This window comes from Jaculus jaculus, chromosome 21 (assembly GCF_020740685.1).
Source record: "Jaculus jaculus isolate mJacJac1 chromosome 21, mJacJac1.mat.Y.cur, whole genome shotgun sequence".
In the NCBI taxonomy this organism is placed as follows: domain Eukaryota; kingdom Metazoa; phylum Chordata; class Mammalia; order Rodentia; family Dipodidae; genus Jaculus; species Jaculus jaculus.
In genome coordinates, this window is record NC_059122.1 from 5,372,165 (window position 1) to 5,394,969 (window position 22,805).

General features: G+C 49.7%; 1 protein-coding gene across 5 annotated transcripts in view; it reads left to right on the forward strand.

The window, feature by feature from the left end:
- The first annotated feature begins 7,177 nt into the window (after positions 1-7,177).
- Positions 7,178-22,805, forward strand: part of Podn (podocan) — a 35,276-nt gene continuing 19,648 nt past the window's right edge. For 3 of the 5 annotated variants that reach the window (XM_045139286.1, XM_045139284.1, XM_045139285.1), the window contains exons 1-3: positions 9,602-9,780; positions 19,166-19,479; positions 21,960-22,053. In XM_045139286.1, the coding sequence (XP_044995221.1) occupies positions 9,750-9,780; positions 19,166-19,479; positions 21,960-22,053 (439 nt within the window). In that variant the 5' untranslated portion in view covers positions 9,602-9,749. Of the gene's footprint in view, positions 7,209-9,048; positions 9,182-9,601; positions 9,781-19,165; positions 19,480-21,959; positions 22,054-22,805 lie in introns of those variants that run through there. The other 2 variants (XM_045139288.1, XM_045139287.1) reach the window with 2 other exon arrangements.

Sequence of the window (22,805 nt, forward strand, 5' to 3'; positions counted from 1 at the left end):
TTCTTCTGAGTTAATAATTTGCTTTTTGGGGCATGGTATCTCCTGCAGTATGTTTCTGTTTCCAATGAGGTACTTTAGAACAACAAAAAGAAATCATGGAGAGTTTTTTTTTTTAATTTTTTTTTTACTGTTTATTTATTTGAAAGCAACAGACAGAGAGAAAGAGGCAAACAGACAGACAGAGAGGGAGAGAATGGGTGCGCCAGGGCCTCCAGCCACTGCAAACGAACTCCAGATGCGTGCGCCCCCTTGTGCATCTGGCTTACGTGGGTCCTGGAGAATTGAGCCTCGAACCGGGGTCCTTAGGCTTCATAGGCAAGCACTTAACCGCTAAGCCGTCTCTCCAGCCCGGAGTGTTTTTTTTTTTTTTTTAACTTTATTTTTATTTATTTGAGAGAGAGAGAGAATGGGCACGCCAGGGCCTCCATCCGCTGCAAACGAACTCTAGATGCATGTGCCCCCTTGTGCAGCCAGTTTATGTGGGTCCTGGAGAGTCGAACTGGCATCCTTTGGCTTTGCAGGCAAATGCTTTAACTGCTAAGCCATCTCTCCAGTCCCCACATGGAGAGTTTTGAACGCGAAGACGTAGTACCACCAGGTAACCGTTGACTTAGGCAGGCTGAAAGACACTTGAAGTTTGGCAAAATGCTATCCAAGAGGACGATGTAATACCAGTTCACAAATGGTTGAGAGCTGGAAAGGTCAAGAGGGGCACGTTATTTGCTTAGTTATTAGAAGTAAAGGAAGAAACACAGGAAGTAATTTCTGGTTGAAAACCAATTGAATTTCCCGACAATAGAAACTGGACATGAGGTCTGGAGAGTTGGCTTAGTGGTTTAAGGAGCTTGCTTGCGCAGCCTAAGGACCAAGGTTCGAATCTCCAGGTCCCACGTAAGCCAGATGCACAAGGGGGCACGTGTGTCTGGAGTTTGTCTGCAGTGGCTGGAGGCCCTGGACCACGCATTTCCCCCCCCCCAATAAATAGATAATAAAAAATAAATCTTAAACAAAAATAAAACTGAACCTGAGGGCTAGAGGGATGGCTTAGTGATTTAAGGTACTAATCTGCAAAGCCAAAGGACCCAAGTTCAACTGCCCAGGTCATATGGAAGCCAGATGCACATGATATTAACATTATTCTAGAGTTGGTTTGCAGCAGCTGAAGGCCCTGGCATGCTCATTCTTTCTCTAATCATCTCTCTCTCTCTCTCAAATAAATAAGATAAATTTTTAAAAGTAAAAAAAAAAAAACAATATAAGGTACTAAAAAAAAACAAAACAAAACTGGATATGAGCCATGGATGGTGGTGCACACCTTTAATCCCAACACTCAGGAGGCAGAAGTAGGAGGAGTGTCATGAGTTCAAAGCCACCTGAGACTCCATAGTCAATTCCAGGTCAGCCTGGGCTAGAGTGAGACCCTACCTCGAAAAACCAAAGAGAAATAAATAGGGCTGGAGGGATGGCTTAGAGGTTAAGTCATTTGCCTGCACAGCCTAAGGACCCAGGTTAGAATCTCCAGGTCCCACATAAGCCAGATGCACAAGGGGGCACATGCGTCTGTAGTCCATTTGCAGTGGCTAAAGGCCCTAGCACGCCCATTCTCTCTCTCCCTCTTTCTCTCTGTTATATTAAAAACAAAACAAAACAAAAACACTACAGGAGGGCTGGAGAGATGGCTTAGCGGTTAAGGCACTTGCCTGTGATGCCTAAGGACCCAAGTCCCACTCTCCAGGCCCCACATAAGCCAGATGCACAGTGATGCAAGTGTACAATGTCACACATGCACACAAGAAGGCACATGTGTCTGGAGTTCGTTTTCAGTGGCTGGAGGCCCTGGTGCATCTATTCTCTTTCTCTTGTTTTTCTCTCTCTCTTACTCAAAAACTAAAATAAAATACAAAGTGCTGGAGTCTCCACATGCCAAAGCTTTCTGAACTCCTGTTTCATTTCTCCTGCCTCCTGCCTCTCAGATGAGCTCACATGAATAGATTAAGTAAATCTGGAAAACCCCTGAAATTAAAAACTTCCTGTTTTAGCTGGGTGTGGTGGCACATGCCTTTAATCCCAGCACTCGGGGAGGCAGAGGTGGGAGGATCGCCGTGAGTTCCAGTCCACCCTGAGACTCCATAGTGAATTCCAGGTCAGCCTGGGCTAGAGTGAGACCCTACCTCGAAAAACAAAAACAAAACAAAACAAATCTCCCTGTTTTAAACATCCGTAAGTTTGTCGTGGAGATGTAACTCAGCAATAGAGTTCTAGAGGCCCTGGGTTTGATCCCAGCCGCCACCACCCCACCCCAACCCCCAAGAAAGAGAAGAAAAACCCAGACTCCATAACCTTTATTATATCTGCAAGGTCCTTTGTGTGTTGTACAGTCACAGGGTCTAGGGACGAAGGGGTGTGGACCACCTGGACCATGGAAGATTGGCATTCTACCTATCACAGTGATGGTTTTTAATATTAGAAAGGGAGAGGGCTGGAGGGACGGCTTAGCGGTTAAGGTATTTGCAATGCCAAAGGACCCAGGTTCGATTCCCCAGGACCCACGTTAGCCCGATGCACAAGGGGGCGCACGCGTCTGGAGTTCGTTTGCAGCGGCAGGCCCATTTTCTCTCTCCCCTTCTCTCTCTCTTCCTCTTTCTCTGTCAAATAAATAGAAAGGGGGTGCATACCATCAATCCCAGTATTTAGAGGCTGTGAGATAGGAAGGTTGCTGTGAGTTGGAGACCAGCCTGGGGCTTCATATTCCAGTAATATGGGCTAGAGTGAGCTCCTGCCTTCTTGGCCTGGCCTCAATAGAGTGGAGTGGTCAAAGCCCTGGGTTCAATCCCCAAGTAGCAGATGGAATCCATAGACGTCAAACAGCTGTGATTTGATCATGCTGCTGTCATAGGTCAGTATTTGGGACTTTTAATTTATTTATTATTTTTGATACACAAAGAAGTAGAGAGAGAGAGAATGGGTGTGCCAGGGCATCCAGCCACTGCAAACTAGCTTCCAGAAGCATGTGCCACCTTGTGCATCTGGCCTACATGGGTCCTGGGAAATCGAACCTGGGTCCTTTGGCTTTGCAGGCAAACGCCTTAACCGCTAAGCCATCCCTCCAGCCCTGGGACTTTTTTATTTTTTATATTAGTTATGTACATAGTGTGTATACAGCCAGGTTGGTACCATCGTTAGCCTCCTCCCTGTCCTCCCCCCTCCGCAGAGACCCTCTATGTTGGGGAATGCGGGTTGTGCATTGTGGGATTAAGCATCAGTTATGGGGGAGAGGCAATGTCTCTGTGCATCATGTCCCAACTTGAGGCTCTGACATTCTTTCCGTCCCCTCTTCCACGAACTTCCCTGAGCCATGCTGGGTTTGTTTTAGGTCTACTTCAGTGATGAGGTCTAGGAAGCCTCTGTGTCTCTGGATTTTTGGTTTGGTAGGAGTTGAGTGTTCTCTGTGTTGATCTCCTTCACCCTTGTGCTGGTACCAGGTTCACCAAGAAAGCAGCGTTGTTGCTTATTTCCCCAGTTACTCTATGGTTTCAGCTGGGGCCCTGGTGAGGTGCGATGGGCTGATTCTCTCCTCAGGTTCTGCGTCCATCTGAAAAAGAGAAGCAGATTCTCCAGCGGAGAGTGAAGTGAGCACCAGATAAATGGGACAACCATTATGATTTTAGAGGGAATATAATAGGTGTAGGCCCTCTTGTAGCCCGTGATCTGTGGGAGCTTGATACTGGAGAGCCGGCTCATTTTTGGATACGGTTTGGACTTGTTTCCCAGCTCCAGCTATGGGTCCTGTTCCACTGAGCGGATCCCTTAGCCAAATTAAGAGCAGTTGGTTACCCACGATGGCTGTGTGCCACTACTGCACTTGGATGAACGTCACGTCAGGTTGTTTGCTGCTGAGTGGCTTAGACCTCGAGTTGCTTGGACAGATGTTGGTCATTTCCCCCCAGGCGCTTGTAACACCTTCTGGCACCAGACAAGCTAACTGTCTGGGGACTGACTCTCGTCCGGATCCCAGCCAGGTCACTCCACGATCCGTACCAGCAGCATCTGGTGTCTTCGGCAGTAGGGTCACTAACCTTTGATGGGTCATCAAGTACTCTGACAGAAACCTGTCTTGTTTTGGGAAACCCTGTAGGTCTCTCTGATCAACAGCTCATTGTGGATGTTAACTGCATGCTGGTACCAGGAGTTACAGGCCAGTGCCAAGGGAAAAGAAGGAAGAAAAAGATAGGTAATATGAAAAAGAGAAAGAGACAGAGAGAGAGAAAAAAAAAAAAAAAAACCAGACGATTAAGGTTAGTCTTCATCATACCCTCTTGACCCTGGGTGTTTTTATTTTATATGGAAAGGTCTTGGGCCAAGTTCAAGACGAGTTATTTCCTTCTGGGATGACTGGCACCTGTTTTTTTTTTTTTTAATTTTTTATTTATTTATTTGAGAGCGACAGACACAGAGAGAAAGACAGATAGAGGAAGAGAGAGAGAATGGGCGCGCCAGGGCTTCCAGCCTCTGCAAACGAACTCCAGACGCGTGCGCCCCCTTGTGCATCTGGCTAACGTGGGACCTGGGGAACCGAGCCTCGAACCGGGGTCCTTAGGCTTCACAGGCAAGCGCTTAACCGCTAAGCCATCTCTCCAGCCCGACTGGCTCCTTTTATGTCCCTTCTCATAATCAACGCCCCCTCCCCCAGAGCCTTCATGTTTAGCTGTTGCCATTACATCTGTCATTTGCCTTCTTGTGTTTCCTTCCATTTCTAGTTAGAAGACACTGGCAGAACTGACAGTTTTTCCCTTCCTTCCTTCCTTTCTTTCCTTTCTTTTGTTCGTTCATTTTTCAAGGTACGGTTTCACTCTAGCTCCAGGCTGACCTGGAATTCACCCTGTTAGTCTCAGGGTGGCCTCGAACTTAGGGCGATCCTATCCTCCTACCTCTGCCTGTCTCTCCGCCCACTGCAAGCGAGCTCCAGACGCACGCGCCCCCTTGTGCATCTGGCTTACGTGGGTCCTGAGGAATCGAACCTGGGTTCTTTGGCTTTGCAGGCAAGTGCCTTAACCGCTAAGCCATCTCTCCATCCCCCTCCATCTTATTTGTTGGGACAGGGTCTCTCACTGAGCCGGTGGCTTACCAGTTTGACCAGACTAGCTAGTCAGGGAGCCACCTATCTTGGCCTCATGAAGCCTGGATCTCTGTGGGTTCTAGAGATCCAAACTCAGGTCTTCATGCTTTTTATGGCAAACACTTTGCCAACTGCTCCTGACCTCCTCCCCAACCCTGTCCCCCAGGATCTCACTGTGTGGCCCAGCTGGCCTCAAACATGCTATCCTGCCTGGACTACACCTGTCATCTTTTTAAAATTTAATTCACTTATTTATTTGCAAGCAGAGAGAGAAATAGAGAGAGGAGATAGAGGGAGAGAGATTGGGCGCGCCAGGGCCTCCAGTCACTGCAAACGAACTCCAGATGCCTGTGCCCCCTTGTGCATCTGGCTTACATGGGTCCTGGGGACCTGAACCTGGGTCCTTTGGCTTTGCAGGCAAGTGCCTTAATTAATTGCTAAGCCATCCCCTCTTCCGCGAATTACCCTGAGCCATGATGGGTTCGTTTTAGCTCTACTTCAGTGATGAGGTCTTGGGAGCCTCTGTTTCCCTGGATCTCTTGTTTGGTAGGAGTTGAGCGTTCTCTGTCTATCTCCTTCACCCTTGTGCTGGTACCAGATTCACTGAGAAAGCAGCTCTTGCTCATTTCTCCCATTAGTCTATGATTTCAATTGGGGCCTTGGTGATAATGTTTTTATTTTTATTTGAGAGAGGTGGGGGGAGAGAGAAAACAAAATGGGCACGCCATGGCCTCCAGCCACTGCAAATAAGCTCTAGACACATGTGCCACCTTGTGCGTTTGGCTTACATGGGTCCTGGGGAATCAAACCTGGGTCCTTTGGCTTTGCAGGTAAGCGCCTTAACTGCTACGCCATCCCTCCAGCCCTCCACCTGTCTTTTTATTTATTTTTTTATTTTTATTATTATTTTTTTTCTTTTTGGTTTTTCGAGGTAGGGTCTCACTCTGGTCCAGGCTGACCTGGAATTAACTCTGTAGTCTCAGGGTGGCCTTGAACTCATGGCGATCCTCCTACCTCTGCCTCCCAAGTGCTGGGATTAAAGGCGTGCGCCACCACGCCCGGCAACCTGTCTTTTTATTTGTCTGTCTTCTAGATGTTGGGTGACAGCTGCTTTTTGTGGCACACTTAACCACATGCTGCTGCTGTGCACTGTCCCATTAATGCAGGATTGCGTCGGGCAGCTTTATTATTTTCATTTGGATCCAGGTCTGCATCCACAGCTTCCAGTTGACACAAAGCACTGTGCCACTATTAAAAAAAAAAAAAAAGAGGGCTGGAGAGATGACTTAGCGGTTAAGCGCTTGCCTGTGAAGCCTAAGGACCCGGTTTGAGGCTCGGTTCCCCAGGTCCCACGTTAGCCAGATGCACAAGGGGGCGCACGCGTCTGGAGTTCGTTTGCAGAGGCTGGAGGCCCTGGCGCGGCCATTCTCTCTCTCTCCCTCTATCTGTCTTTCTCTCTGTGTCTGTCGCTCTCAAATTAAAATAAATAAATAAATAAATAAATAAATAAAAAGAAAAAAAAAAAAAGAAAAGAAAGAGCTGAGCCGGGCTTGGTGGCGCACGCCTTTAATCCCAGAGGCAGAGGCCGGAGGATCGCCGTGAGTTTGAGGCTGCCCTGAAACTCCATAGTGAATTCCAGGTCAGCCTGAGCCACAGTGAGATCTGCCTTGCAAAACAAAACAGTACAAAACAAAACAAAACAAAAATGCTGTTCTTTTAGCGCCACTTGAATCTAGATTTAGTGTCCAGAGGCATGAGATACATCTCTCTTGGGCTCTGTCCAGTCCTGCGTGAATCATAACCAGCTCTCAAGTTTGAGCTCAGACGGGACTGGAATTTGAGGCCAAAGAAGGCAAAATATTTCCCTTTCCCGTCCTTACTAAGTTCTTGAGTTATGCATGTCATGGAAACAGGCCAGTTGTGGGTTCAAATCCAGGCCCTACCTTGCCTGTTCCCATGACATGCTTGTCTCATCCTGGAGAGGGCCGTGGCCGCAGAATGCCGGCTCTGCCGGCTAACGGCTGCTCCCCTTAGTCATTCACCCTGGCAGAGGCTGACGCCTTGGGAAGATTGGCAACGATCGCATGGGTAGGTATGTAAAAGCGGGGTTCCCCGGGCAGTCAAGGAGGACTGGAGCAACTTAACAAGAGCCTTCCTTCCTCCCTCCCTCCCTCCCTCCCTCCCTCCCTTTCTTCTTTCTTTCTTTGATTTCTTTTCTTTCTTTTTTTTTGGTTTTCAAGGTAGGGTTTTGTTCCAGCCCAGGCTGACCTGGAACCCACTATGTCATCTCATGGTGGCCTCAAACTCACAGCGATCCTCCTATCTCTGCCACCCGAGTGCTAGGACTAAAGGCATGCGCCACTACGCCCAGGCATTCTTTAAAAACAAGTTTTTAAACTTTTTTTGAGGGGGTGGGGAGACAGAGGGAGAGAGAGAGGGGCGGGGGAGAGGGCGCGAGCGAGAGAGAAATGGGGCTGGAGGGATGGCCTAGTGGTTAAGGCATTTGTCTGCAAAGCCAAAGGACCCAGGTTTGATTCCCCAGGACCCACGTTAGCCAGATGCACAAGGGGGCGCACGAGTGTTTGCAGTGGCTCCTGGCTCGCCCATTCTCTCTCGCTCGCTCGCTCTCTCTTTCGCTCTGTCAAAAAAAAACAACAATATATATATGTGTGTGTGTGTGTGTATATATGTATATGTATATGTATATGTATATGTATATGTATATGTGTATGTGTATGTGTATGTGTATGTGTATGTGTATGTGTATGTGTATATATATTTAAAAAAGAGAGAGAGAGAGGGCTGGAGAGATGGCTTAACGGTTAAGCGCTTGACCCCGGTTTGAGGCTCGATTCCCCAGGACCCACGTTAGCCAGATGCACAAGGGGGTGCACGCGTCTGGAGTTCGTTTGCAGTGGCTGGAGGCTCTAGCATGCCCATTCTCTCTCTCTCTTAAAAAAACATTTTGTTTATTTTAATTTATTTATTTGAGAGCGACAGAGAGAGAAAAAGGCAGAGAGAGAGCGCGCACGCGCGCATCTGCTTTAAATGGGTCTTGGGGAATTGAACTTGGGTCCTTTCACTTCACAGGCAAACGCTTTAACCTCTAAGCCATCTCTCCAGCCTGAGCATCTCATGCTTTCAGGGTCTTGGCAGTTTCAGTCAGCCAGTGGTTCATTTATCTGACCTTACCCCGTCTCCCAGAGCCAGGTGAGGTGCCTACTGCCCACTGGCCAGAGCAGGGACGAAAGACCAGCACCACCTGAAACCGCCTTGCACCACCCGTGAAAAGGCCCTGGCGCCAAATAATGTTGTTTCAGCTGCTCTTGGTTACAGCGCCTTTGCTTGGGAACGTTTTCAGCTCCCGGGTGCTGCCAGGGCGGCCTGTTCACGCCCCGATCTGCGCACACTCAGGGCTCCCCGGGCCCAGTTTACCATCCTTTAAGACTCTCCAGGTCTTGGGGCCCAGGGCCAGCAAGGGGCGGTGGGCAGAGGCTGTGGAAGTTTCTCCTTTACTCCACCCCACTTCTCCGGAAGGGGCCCACAGCAGCAAAGGTCCCACGACCCCAGGGTGGGCGAGGGAAGCAAAAGGGACTGTGTGCATGCATGGAACTTTGGCAATAATAAATAATAATAAATTTTTGCAGCATGAGGCCCGGACTGGAAGGAGTCATTCATCTCCTGTGGTTGGGGTGGGGAGGGTCCTCGGTTCAGGTGCGGAAGGGAGGACCCTTGGAGTGGTGCAGTGTTCCCTTCCAGCCCCCAACCCCCCCCAACATCTGGGGGTGGGGACATAGTGCGCGCGGGTGCACGGTGGGGTGGGGGGGGGATGGTGGTTGGTGGTCGCGGTGGCCTGCGCGTCCCGGGATCGCGGCTCTCCCTCCCGGTGGGGACCTGGGCTGTCCAGCGGAGGCCCAGCGTCCAGCGGGGAGACGGGGCGGGGCGAGTAAGCCCCAAGACAAAACTTGGCGTCGCCGAGCGCGCTGCACCAGTCGAATGGCAGGAGAGGGCGCCGGAGGAGCGCAGCCGAGACCCCGGTGTGGAGCGCGGTTGGGCCGGCTGCAGGTACTCTGGGGATGGGTGGGTTGGGGGACGTTGTGGGGATGCGAGGGACACCCCCTTCTTCCCTCCAAGGGGCGCTCCTTCCCCGCTGGCTGGTCCCCGGGCCCCTTCTCTCCCCCCCACACCAGCCAGCTGCGCACATCTGGAAAGCATCAGAGCGCACGGGGAAGGGGACGTGTGCATGCGCCCACCCGGGAGAATCCACGGGGGAGTGCGCTGTGGAAGGTGGTACCAGGGAGGGGCCTGGACACTTCCTCCCCACCACACACTCCGTATCGAGAGCTCCCCTTACCCACCCCACCCATGGGTGTTTCCACTTCCGTGCACCCAGTCCATGGTCAGACCACTTTACGCGCAGAGAAAAAGCAAGGGTATGCGTACAGTGTCAGGCCCAACCGTGGGAGCGCTCTCCTTCGACCCAGCCAGGTTGAGGGCGGGGCTCTCTCTGCTCCTGGGCTGGCCCAGGCTCTCAGCGGGTGGCCTGGAGTCCATCTGTCCGTCCGTCCTGTCTGTCTGTCTGTCTGAGCAGCTGCCTTGCAGCCAGGCCATGTGGACCTAGGAAAAGACAGGGATGGTGCAAAGATTGAGCGAGGAGAAAGAAGGTCAGCTCCTTCCTGCTTCAATGTTGTGTGGGTTGTGGGACCAAACAGCCTGCCCTGGGGCTAAGATGGTTGGGTCGGAATACCTGACGTGTCTTCAGGTAGAAAAAAGGGGGTTGGGTCCTGAGCGTGCGCGCGCGCTGGCCCCCCACCCCCCGGGGTTGGGGCTGGGGCGGGGGCAGTGGCGGCTGAACTGCTGGATGAAAATTGTGGGGTTGGACAACCAGGGTGAGTGCGTGCTAAGGGAAGATGCCAGGTAGGGGAGGCACCCCTGATGCGTGCTGGCAGGGGCCCCCTGGGTGGAGCCATACCCCCCACCTCACCCTCCCACACTGGAAAGGCAAAAGTAAGCCAAGAGAGGTGTGGGCCTGGGGTTGCCCTGGGAAACTCACCGGTGGCTGGTCTTGGGGGGGGTTCCGCCTCCTCCTGGTCCGTCTCAGGGCCCAGGGTCTGCTCCGCTGCCGCCCACTTTACTAAGTTGGTAAGTGTCAGGTTCACTTGACTGTTTTCACGGGGTGGAAGCTCGTCAGAATCCTCCCGTGCTAATCTCCCTTCCCATGCCTCCCTCTTTCCTGTCCGGCTCTCTCCACGTTGCTAATAATGCCTTTACATCGGAATGGGCATGCCAGGGCCTCCAGCCACTGCAAAAGAACTCCAGACGCGCGCGCTCCACTTTGTGCATCTGACTTAAGTGGGATCTGGAGAATCGAACCTGGGTTCTTAGACGTTGCAGGCAAGCACCTTAACTACTAAGCCATCTCTCCAGCCCTGGGTTTGTTTGTTTGTTCGTTTGTTTTTGAGGTAGGGTCTCACTCTAGCACAGGTTGACCTGGAATTCACTATGGAGTCTCAGGATGGCCTCGAACTCATGGCCGATCCTCCTACCTCTGCCTCCCGAGTGCTGGGAATAAAGACATGCGTCACCACACACATCTGGCTTGTCCTATTTTTTTTTTTAATTTTTGTTGTTGTTGCTGTTTATTTATTTGAAAGCGACAGACAGAGAGAGAAAGAGAGAGGGAGAAAAAGAATGGGCGCGCCAGGGCCTCCAACTACTGCAAACGAACTCCAGATGCATGCAGCCCCTTGCGCATCTGGCTAACGTGGGTCCTGGGGAATCGAGCCTCAAACCCGGGTCCTTAGGCTTCACAGGCAAGTGCATAACTGCTAAACCATCTCTCTCCAGCTTGTCCTGTTTTTTTTTTCTAATTTTTCGAGGTATGGTCTCACTCTAGTCCAGGCTGACCTGGAATTCACTCTTGTAGTCTCAGGGTGGCCTTGAACTCACGGCGATCCTCCTACCTCTGCCTCCCAAGTGCTGGGATTAAAGGTGTGCGCCACCATGCCCAGCTTGTCCTGTTTTTTTTTTTTTTTTTTTTTTTTTTTAAACATATTTAGCTATAAGGTAAAGGCATCAGATATCAGATCTGATAACATTTCCAGGTCTGGTCCAACTCCATCTTCCACCAGTTCACTCAGCAACCATTTTCCCGAGCAGCCAGTCCACGCATGGAGAGCCAGGCGAGGTTCAGCGAAACTTTGAAGAAGATCAAGCCGGGACCCAGGAGTGGGGTGTGGAGTACCCTAACCCAGCTAAAAAAAAAAAAAAAAAAAAGAAGGGGTTTCTCAGGGCCACAGGGAGCTGAGATTTCTCCCTTCCGCAGCAGTGGGAGTATTGTGTGTTTGAGTTCCCAGCCCCATGAACCAGGAACACAGCTGTTGGTGAACTTTCTATACCAGCAAGCCCAGTACAGAGCAGCTCCGTGTCTCTTCTCTGAACTGGAGTGCAGGAAAAAGATGGTGCTGGGGTTGAGGAACTGACCCTTGATTTGATTTTTTTTTGTTGTTGTTTGGTTTTTCGAGGTAGGGTCTCACTCTGGTCCAGGCTGACCTGGAATTAACTCTGTCATCTCAGGGTGGCCTTGAACTCATGGCAATTCTCCTACCTCTGCCTCCCGAGTGCTGAGATTAAAGGCGTGCGCCACCACGCCCGGCTAACCGACCCTTGATTTGAATCTCCCTTCTTTCTCTCCTTCCTTAGTGCTGCCTTATTCCCTTTATTCCCGCCTCCCCCCACACACTTAATCAGCCTTTGAGGTTTGGGGGGGACGGGATTTCCACCTACTCCATCCCCTCAACTAGCGCTTGGCACCTGCTTGCCACTGAACCATGAAGCATTTCCCTTAGGCTCACCAGGCAGTAGAGCTGGAAATGGTGTCCCTTTGTCTCTGAAGCTCTCTGCTCCAGGAGGAGCTGACATTAAGCTGTCCCTGAGCGGACAGTTGTCCCTCACCAGGTAGACTTGAAACTCTTGGAGACCAGGGGTGTGATTCTCACAGAAGGCACTGTGGATAAACATTCTCTCAATTCTTTTTTTCTTTTTTTTTCGGGTAGGGTCTCCTTCTGGTCCAGGCTGACCTGGAATTCACTATGTAGTCTCAGGGTGGCCTCGAACTCCTGGCGATCCTCCTACCTCTGCCTCCCGAGTGCTGGGATTAAAGGTGTGCACTGCCACGCCAGGCTCTATCTTCTCAATTCTTAGGTGAGCCAACAGAAGTCTGTGACTCTGAGGGAGGTCAAGGTCACAGCCACCCAGGTTCCTGATGGCGGCTGGGAAGTTGGGAGTGTAGTTGCCCCTGGGACCACTACTCTCTAAGTCATATTTATTCTTTTTTTTTTTTTTTAATAAAAGGCTTATTTTTGCCGGGTGTGGTGGCGCACGCCTTTCATCCCAGCACTCGGGAGGCAGAGGTAGGAGGATTGCCGTGAGTTCGAGGCCACCCTGAGACTCCATAGCGAATTCCAGGTCAGCTTGGGCCAGAGTGAGACCCTACCTGGAAAAAAGGAAAAAAAAAAAAAAGATTTATTTTCATTTATTTATTAGAGACTGAGAGAGGGAAAGAAAGAGAGAGAGAATGGGTGCACCAGGGCCTCCAGCCACTGCAAACAAACTCAAGAGGCATGCACCACCTTGTGCATCTGGCTTACATGGGACCTGGAGAATCGAACCCTGGCCCTTAGGCTTCACAGGCAAGCACCTTAACTGCTAAGTCATCTCTCCAGCCCAATTTAATTTTTTTTTGTTTTGTTTTTTTTCAAGGTAGGGTCTTGGTCTAACCCAGGCTGACCTGGAACTCACTCTGTAGCCCTAGGCTGGCCTTGAACTCACAATGATCCTCTTACCTCTGCCTCTCGAGTACTGGGATTAAAGGCATGTGCCAACATGCCTGATCCATTTTTTAAAAATTTTCACTGGCACGTCAGGGCCTCCAGCCACTGCAGTCGAACTCCAGACTCACGTGCCACCTTTGTGCATCTGGCTTACATGGGATCTGGGGAGTTGAACATGGGTCCTTAGGCTTTGCAGGTAAATGTCTTAACCACTAAGTCATCTCTCCAGCCCCCTCCCCGCCCCATATCCATTCTTCTCTCTGGCCCTGGATCCCAGCCCTTATTCTTCATCCACAAGCTAGCATCTCTGCCCACAGCCACCTCTTTCACCTGGCTGTCACACAGTGTCACCCATGGCCACCACCCCCACAGCCTGCCTGTTACATTCAACAGCTCCTCACTGTCCAGAATCAAGACTCAACAGTCCCTGGCCCAGCCTGGCCTGGACTTGTGGCCACTGTGCCTGCTGGGGTCACACACCCAGTCCCAACCTGTCACCAGACATTCTAGTGAGCTTCATGGAGTGGGCCACACCCTTGGTATACATACACCAACCCCCCTTTTTATTTTAATTTATTTCTCAATTTTTATTAGCATTTTCCATGATTAGAAAAAATATCCCATGATAATACCCTCCCTCACCCCCACCACTTACCCCTTTGAAACTCCACTCTCCTCATATCATATCCCCTCCCCATCTCAATCAGTCTCTCTTTTATTTTGATGTCATCATCTTTTCCTCCTGTTATGAGGGTCTTGTGTAGGGAGTGTCAGGCACTGTGAGGTCATGGATATCCAGGCCATTTTGTGTCTGGAGGAGCACGTTGTAAGGAGTCCTACCCTTCCTTTGGCTCTTACATTCTTTCCGCCACCTCTTCCGCAATAGACCCTGAGCCTTGGAAGGTGGGATCGAGATGTTACTCAGTACTCCAGTCACTTATTTCCAGTGCTGTGACACCTTCTGAGTCATCCCAAGGTCACCGCCATCTGAAAAGATTCTCTACCCAAAGTGAGAGTAGCATTAATATAAGTGTAGGAATATTAAGAGAAGTGCTTATTCGGTGGTTTGGTGAGCATAGTATATACATTTTTCCAGACATCAGCAGATGTTACACCCCTAGGGCTCATGACTAGCCCTGTTTTAAGTTTTCAGTATCAGGGATGTATTCCCTCCCATGGAGCGGGCCTCCAGTCCAATTGGAGGGCGGTTGGTTTCCACCATGACAGACGTGCCACTATTGCACCCATTGGCTCATTTGGCCTGGCTGGCTAATTATAAAGCTTTCAGTGTCCACTGTTGAGTATCTTCACTGGTCATTTCTCTTTCTCCCATTGAACTACATGTAGAATGGCTTCTACCAGCTTTCTGTCAGCTGGTCTACATGGAGAAGGTTATCAGCTCAGTTCCAGCAGGATTTCTCAGTGGCCTTGCAGCCCAAGTATGTGGAGTCTTCAGCAATAGGGTCTTACCATCTATTCCTGGTGGGAAACCAAGGTCCCCCCACTTTTTTTTTGAGGTAGGGTCTCACTCTAGCCCAGGCTGACCTGGAATTCACCATGGAGTCTCAGGCTGGCCTCGAACTCACGGTGATCCTCCCACCTCTGCCTCCCGAGTGCTGGGATGAAAGGTGTGCGCCACCACGCCTGGCCCCCTTTTGTTTTTGCATGAAACTTGTCCTTCCACATGGCTAGCCCGGGCCTCACTTCCTCTGGGAAGCCTTCTGTGGCAAAGCTAGGCCCTCCTCTGGGCCCCTGTGGACTCTCAAGCTTCTCTCCCTCATATTTTGGGTGACTCACCTTACTACACGTAAGGCCCGAGAGAAGAATTATCTAATAGAAACAATGTGAGTCCCCAGAACCCTATGTGCTTGGTGCAAGGGCAGTGGAGACAGTGGCCCCGGGGTTGGTTTGGGTCCCTCAGCAGCCATTAACAGTAGCTGGTCCTAGAGGGCCTCAGCTCCCCAATCTCTTAAGTGATGAAAATATTTTCAATATGGTTTAGAATGTATACATACATTAAACATTTTTACAGATACAGCTTGCAGATTTTTTTAAAACTTTTTTTTAGAGAGAACCAGAGAGAGACAGAGAATTGGCATGTCAGGGCCTCAGCCACTGCAAGTGAACTCCAGACACCTGCGCCACCTAGTGGGCGTGTGCGACCCTGTGCTTGCCTCACCTTTGTGCGTCTGGCTTACGTGGGTCCTGGGGAATCGAACCTTGGTCCTTAGGCTTTGCAGGCAAGTGCCTTAACCACTAAGCCATCTCTCCATCCCAGCTTGCAGATTTAAAAAAATATTTTTTGTTCTTTTCATTTAAATTTTAATTTTTTTAAATTTTTATTTATTTATTAGAGAAAGAGAGAGAGAGAGAGAATGGACATGCTATGCCAGGGCCTCTAGCCGTTGTAAACAAACTCCAGCTGCATGTATCACCCTGTGCATCTGGCTTACGTGGGACGTGGAGCATCGAACCTGGGTCCCTAGGCTTCACACTTACTTACTTACTTGAAAGAGGCAGACAAAGAAAGATGCAGAATGGGTGCACCAAATCTCCCAGCCGCTGGAAACGAGCTCCAGATGCGTGCGCCAACCCGTGCATCTGGTTTACGTGGGTCCTATGGAATCAAATCTGGGGCCTTTGGCTTTGCAGGCAAGCGCCTTAACCACTAAGCCATCTCTCCAAGCCCCAGCTTGCAGACTTGCTGTGAGTGAAATCTCGGGGTTGGGGGAGTTGCTGGGCCCATACCCCCTTCCCGAGCTCTTGTCTTCAGGGGTCAGATGGACAAGGAGCGAGGCGGCTTGCTGGGGGATTGTGCTGACTGCCCACGCTGGGAAGAGACTGCGGAGCCAGCTTGAAGGGATGACTGGTGATCTGTAGACTGGCACGTAGTGAGGTGTGGCAGAGCGAGCAGAGGTCCAGGCTCTGCTATGGGTGCTGCTGCCCGCCGATCTCTGGAGCCCAGGAGCAGCGTGTGACACTGCTGAGTCCCCTGGTTCTCTGCTAGGCCGGGGGACTGTGGCTCAAGTGTGCTTAGGCCGCGTGGACTGCGTGAGCAGGAAAGCCTGGCTGTTGCCTTTCTAATTTCCTACCTTCTTCCTGGGGGTGGGGTCTTGTCTTTCTAGAAACTTCTTCCTTTTTGGTTTTTCGAGGTAAGGTCTCACTCTAGTCCAGGCTGACCTGGAACTCACTATGTAGTCTCAGGGTGGCCTCGAACTCACGGTGATCCTCCTCCCTCTGCTTCCTCCTGAGTGCTGGGATGAAAGGCGTGCGCCACCACGCCTGGCAACAACTAGAAACCTCTCTACACAGCCTCCCCAGTCTGAGTGGGTGGGGTTTGAGGGTCTAGGGCCGGCCACTCCATGCAGATGCCGGATGGGGACAGGGTCCATTTTACCTGTGTCCCCAGGGCCCGGGAGAGGGACGGCTGCAAGACTGGGCAGTAGAGGCAATGGGGGCCCAGGTGTGGTGGCGCACGCCTTTCATGCCAGCACTCGGGAGGCCTAGGTAGGAGGATCTCCGTGAGTTCGAGGCCACCCTGAGACTCCATAGTGAATTCCAGGTGAGCCTAGGCTAGATAGACCCTACCTCAAAAAAATTAAGACAAGATATAGGGGCTGTAGAGATGGCTTAGCAGTTAAGGTGTTTGCCTGCAAAGCCAAAGGACCCAGGTTCAATTCCCCAGGACCCACATAAATCAGATGCACAAGGTGGTGCATGCATCTGGAGTTCATATGTAGTGGCTGAAGGCCCTGGTGCGTCCATTTTCTCTCTCTCCCTCTTTCTCATCTATCTATGTATTGGCCTCTCTCTCTCAAACAAATAAAACCAAAGAAGATTCTTTAAAAGAAAGAAAGAAAGAAAGAAAGAAAGGAAGGAAGGAAGGAAGGAAGGAAGGAAGGAAGGAAGGAAGGAAGGAAGGAAGGAAGGAAGAAAGAAAGAGGCTGGCGAGATGGCTTAGCAGTTAAGGCACTTGCCTGCAAAGCCAAAGGACCTTGGTTCAATTCCCCAGGACCCACATAAGCCAGATGTATAAGGTGGCACATGTGTCTGCAGTTCGTGTGCAGAGGCTAGAGGCCCTGGCGGACCCATTTTCTCACTCTCTCTCTCTTTCCCGCTCTCTGTCTGCCTCTTTCTCTTTCATCTTCTCACATAAATAATAAATAAGTAAATAATTTTTTTTTTTAAATAAAGAAGACACTTTTTTTTTTCCCCTTTTTCGAGGTAGGGTTTCACTCTAGCCCAGGCTGACCTGGAATTCACTATGGAGTCTCAGGGTGTGGCCTCGAACTCATGGCGATCCTCCCACCTCTGCCTCCCGAGTGCTGGGATGAAAGGCGTGCGCCACCACACCCGGCTAGAAGAAGACACTTCTGCGTATTCACAGCTACACTCAGCCAGGGCTCAACCCTGGATAATCTAAGAATCTCCCACAACATCAAACACTAGACTGGTTTCTTGGAAAAGAAGCTGCTGGTTGCCCAAGAGTGGGGAAGGATTCTGGGGCAGATGGAATAACATGCAAAGGTCTGGAGGGGGAGCTGCTCTGCCCTCTGGTGTAGCTGGGCCTGTGACAAAAGACGGAGTTGGAAGCGTGGCAGAGCTGTCTTTGAGGAGCCGACTGTGGAGGCCCAGGGACACACCCGCTGGGGGAGGACCCCAGGGCTGCCCACAGTGCCCGGGCAACAGGGCTTCAACCCAGTCCAACCAAGCAAGCCTCAGCTTTCCCTTCTGTGAAATGGGAGCATACAGTTCTTGAAGTGGCCTGGTTGAGGACTGTAGAAGGGTTTAACAGACCTGGCTAAGGAAAAGGGCTTCATAGGACCCGCCCTTCACACACACAGGACAGCCCTGATTGGGGGTGAGGGGTGGCGGCTGAGGGGCAAAGGGCAGGGCCCAGATCAGGCTTTATCTTGTTGACTTCTGGGGCTGGAGAGATGGCTTAGCGGTTAAGGCGCTTGCCTGCAAAGCCGAAGGACCCGGGTTCGATTTCCCAGGACCCAGGACCCACGAAAGCCAGATGCACGAGGCGGTGCACGCGTCTGGAGTTCGTTTGCAGTGGCCGGAGGTCCTGACCTGCCCATTCTCTCTCTCTACCTGCCTCTTCCTCTCTTTCTGTCTCAAATTGAATAAATTAAAACATATCTTGGCTGGGCGCACTGGTGCACGCCTTTAATCCCAGCACTCAGGAGGCAGAGGTAGGAGGATCACTGTGAGTTCAGGGGCCAGCCTGAGACTCCATAGTGAATTCCAGGTCAGCCTGGGCTAGAGTGAGACCCTACCTCAGAAAACAAACAAACAAAAATATATAAATATATATACATATATATGTATAAGATTATATATATTATATATGTATAAGATTATACATATAAATATAATTATATATGTATATTATATATGTATAAGATTATACATATAAATATATATGTATATTATATATATTATGTATATGTATAAGATTTTATAAATATATAGTATTTATGTATAAGATTATACATATAAATATAATTATATATGTATATTATATATGTATAAGATTATACATATAAATATATATGTATATTATATATATTATGTATATGTATAAGATTTTATAAATATATAGTATTTATGTATAAGATTATACATATAAATATAATTATCTGTGTATATTATCTATATTGTGTATATGTCTAAGATTTTATAAATATATAGTATTTATGTATAAGATTATACATATACATATAAATATAATTATCTGTGTATATTATCTATATTGTGTATATGTATAAGATTTTATAAATATATAGTATCTATGTATAAGATTATACATATAAATATAATTATCTGTGTATATTATCTATATTGTGTATATGTATAAGGTTTTATAAATATATAGTATCTATGTATAAGATTATACATATAAATATAATTATCTGTGTATATTATATATATTGTGTATATGTATAAGGTTTTATAAATATATAGTATCTATGTATAAGATTATACATATAAATATAATTATCTGTGTATATTATATATATTATGTATATGTATAAGATTTTATAAATATATAGTATTTATGTATAAGATTATATATATAATCCATATATATATATGTATATATATATATATAAATCTTGTGGATTTCTGAGGGCCCCCGGCCATACATGCAATATATATACGCTGGTGACTCCCCTGGCACCGAGGTGAATCTGAGCTGCTCCTCTCCCAGGCACCATGGCCCAGGACACGGTTCCACTGCTGCTGTTGTCACTGCAGCTGCTACTCGGCCCCGTCCTTGCGGTGAAGGCCCCGGCATCCGGCCGGAGCGGCACCCACAGCCTGGGCCCCGAGGAGAGTGAATTTGCGGAGGAGGAGCCCGTGCTGGTCCTGAGCCCCGAGGAGCCAGCCCCCCCTGGCCCGGTCACCATTGACTGCCCCCGAGAGTGCGCCTGCTCCCAGGAGGGCGTCGTGGACTGTGGTGGCATTGACCTGCGTGAGTTCCCTGGTGACCTGCCGCAGCACACCAACCACCTCTCCCTGCAGGTGAGGTCGATGTTGCGCCAACCGTGCCCAGTGGCTGCCATCCCCGGACTCCCCACAACCCCGGCAACCCTGCTCACCTCTGACATTCATAGCTCCCCACTGCCACCCCCAGATTCACGGTGTCATAGGCAGTCAGCTTTGTGGAATTCTGGTCCCGCCTTTAGGGCGCCTCTCTTGTGTCCCAGCTACAGTGCCCTGAGATGTTATTATAAGTTTGATATTCATGGTTAGGAATCTGAGCTAAGGTCCAGCCCATGAGAATCAGTGCTGTCCACTCTCTGGACATACAGGGTGCTTCAGGCACTGTTTCATTATAGAGCAAGAAAATGGGGCTGGACAGATGGCTTAGCGGTTAAGCGCTTGCCTGTGAAGCCTAAGGACCCCGGTTCGAGGCTCGGTTCCCCAGGTCCCACGTTAGCCAGATGCACAAGGGGGCGCACGCGTCTGGAGTTCGTTTGCAGAGGCTGGAGGCCCTGGCGCGCCCATTCTCTCTCTCTCCCTCTATCTGTCTTTCTTTCTGTGTCTGCCGCTCTCAAATAAATAACAAAAAAAATTAAAAAAAAAAAGAAAATGAAGCTGGGTGTGGCAGTGCCCACCTTTAATCCCAGAGCTAGGCAGAGGTAGGAGGATCGCCGTGAGTTCGAGGCTACCCTGAGACTACATAGTGCATTCCGGGTCAGCCTGGGCTAGAGTGAGACCCTACCTTGAAAAACCATAAAAGAAAGAAAATGAGTTGCTGGGTGTGGTGGCGCACGCCTTTAATCCCAGCACTTGGGAGGCAGAGGTGGGAGGATCACCATGAGTTCGAGGCCACCCTGAGACTCCATAGTGAATTCCAGGTCAGCCTGGGCTAGAGTGAAACCCTACCTCAAAAAACCAATGGGGGGGGGGGCGGTGGAAGAAGGAAAGAAAAGACAATGAGAACCAAACTCTAGTACGCAGGAGGCTCTGAGCCCAGAGTGTTGATGCATGCTGAGGCCTTCCCATCTAGGTGGACACTGGTCCCGCCCAGGACAGTCCTGGAGGGAGAAAGGGACCATCACACTCTTTTTTATTTTCTCAAAATTTTTATTAACAACTTCCATGACTGTAAACAATATCCCATGGTAATGCCCTCCCTCCCTCCCCCCAGTTTCCCTTTGAAACTCCACTCTCCATCATATCCCCGCCCCATCTCAATCAGTCTCTCTTTTATTTTGATGTCATGATCTTTTCCTCCTATTATGAGGGTCTTGTGTAGGTAGTGTCAGGCACTGTGAGGTCATGGATATCCAGGCCATTTTGTGTCTGGAGGGAGCACGTTGTAAGGAGTCCTACCCTTCCTTTGGCTCTTACGTTCTTTCCGCCAGACTATCACACCCTTTCCAGAGATCTGGTGACCTGCCTGGGCCCACATCCAACGGAGGAACTTGGGTCCCACTCTGCCCCTCAGGTTAATTGCAGTATGGGAGCGAGACAGTGACTTCAATGGAGAAGTCAAATAGAAAGAACTGGAAGGGCTTGTGCTATGGGGCCCAGAGCAGGCTCCTAATCCAGTCCAGGACGGCCTCCTGAGCAGGTGGAACCTGGCGTTCCAAGGGGAGCGTGGGGACTGTAAGGCAAAGAAGGGAACAGCTGTAAAAAGATGCTGTCACCAAGCAGATACCCCTGGGGACAAGTCTGAAGGGCTGTGGCTAACCCTGTGTAGGCTCTTTCAAGTTCTTCTTTTTCTTCCTTCCTTCCTTTTTTTTTTTTTTTCAAGGTAGGGTCTCACTGTAGCTCAGGCTGACCTGGAATTCACTCTGTAGTCTCAGGGTGGCCTCGAACTCACGGGGCGATCCTCCTACCTCTGCCTCCCGAGTGCTGGGATTAAAGGCGTGCGCCACCCACGCCTAGCTTTTTACAATTTTTCAAAATTTAATTTATTTTACTTATTTGAGAGAGAGTGAAGCTGAAAGAGTAGAGAGAGAACAGGCATGCCAGGGGCCTTCAGCTGCTGTAAACAAACTCCAGATGTGGGGCTGGGGAAATGGCTTAGCAGTTAAGGTGTTTGCCTGTGAAGCCGAAGGACCCTGGTTTGATTGCCCAGGACCCACTTAAGCACAAGGTGGCACGTGTGTCTGGAGTTCGTTTGCAGTGGCTGGGGGCCCTGGCGCACGCCTATTCTCTTTCTCTCTGCCTCTTCCTCTCTCTCTCAAATAAATAAATATTAAAAAACAACTGCAGATGCCACCGTGCACGTCTGGCTTATATGGGCCCTGGGGATTCGAACCTGGGTCCTTTGGCTTTGCAGGCAATACCTTAACCACTGAGCCATCCCTCCAGGCTCTTTAAAAAGAGAAAGATCCACACATTTGTAATCACTGCTACAGGCCCAGGGTCTGTCTTCCACATGGGAGAATCCCAAGGCAGATGCCCCAGAGAGAGATGCTCCCGGGGCCAAGCAAGATAGGCTCCGGAGCCCGTGCCCTCCATCCTGATGTCCCGCTGTCTCCCGTCAGAACAACCAGCTGGAGAAGATCTACCCAGAAGAGCTGTCCCGGCTGCAGCGCCTGGAGACTCTCAACCTTCAGAACAACCGCCTGACTTCCCGAGGTAAGTGAGGGGCTCCAGAGCCTGGGGGAACCACGGGGACAGCTTGGCCCTGTGGGCTCTGGCGTGCGGGAAGGCTTGGGTCTGGCCTGGCTGGCAGTGTGGCTCTTTGATGTTGGCCCGAGAGGCCCAGCCTTTAGAGCAGCCAAGCTCCCTGGGACTCTGCAATTCACAGAGGCCTTTAGAACCAAAGAGCAAACATTTTCAATCTTTTCTTTTTTTTTTTTTTTCTTTCTGAAGGCAACCATTGTGTAGAATTAGCATAGAACAATTTTACATTATTGTTATTAATTTCATTTTTTGGCTTTTTAAATTTTTAATTTAATTTTATTATTATTATTATTATTTTTGTGTGTGGTTTTTCAATGTAGGGTCTCACTCTGGCCCAGGCTGACCTGGAATTCACTATGGAGTCTCAGGGTGGCCTCGAACTCACGGCGATCCTCCTACCTCTGCCTCCCGAGTACTGGGGTTAAAGGTGTGCGCCACCACGTCTGACTGCTTTTTACTTTTTTTTTTTTTTTTTTTTCTCAAGGTAGGGTCTCACTCTGGCCCAGGCTGACCTGGAACTCACTATGTAGTCTCAGGGTGGCCTCAAACTCATGGTGATCCTCCTACCTCTGCCTCCTGAGTGCTGGGATTAAAGGTGTGCACCACCACATCTGGCTCAACGTTTTACATTATTTCTATTATTTTAAAAATATTTTTATTTATTTGTGAGGAGAGAGAGAGAGAGAAAGAAGGAGGGAGAGAGA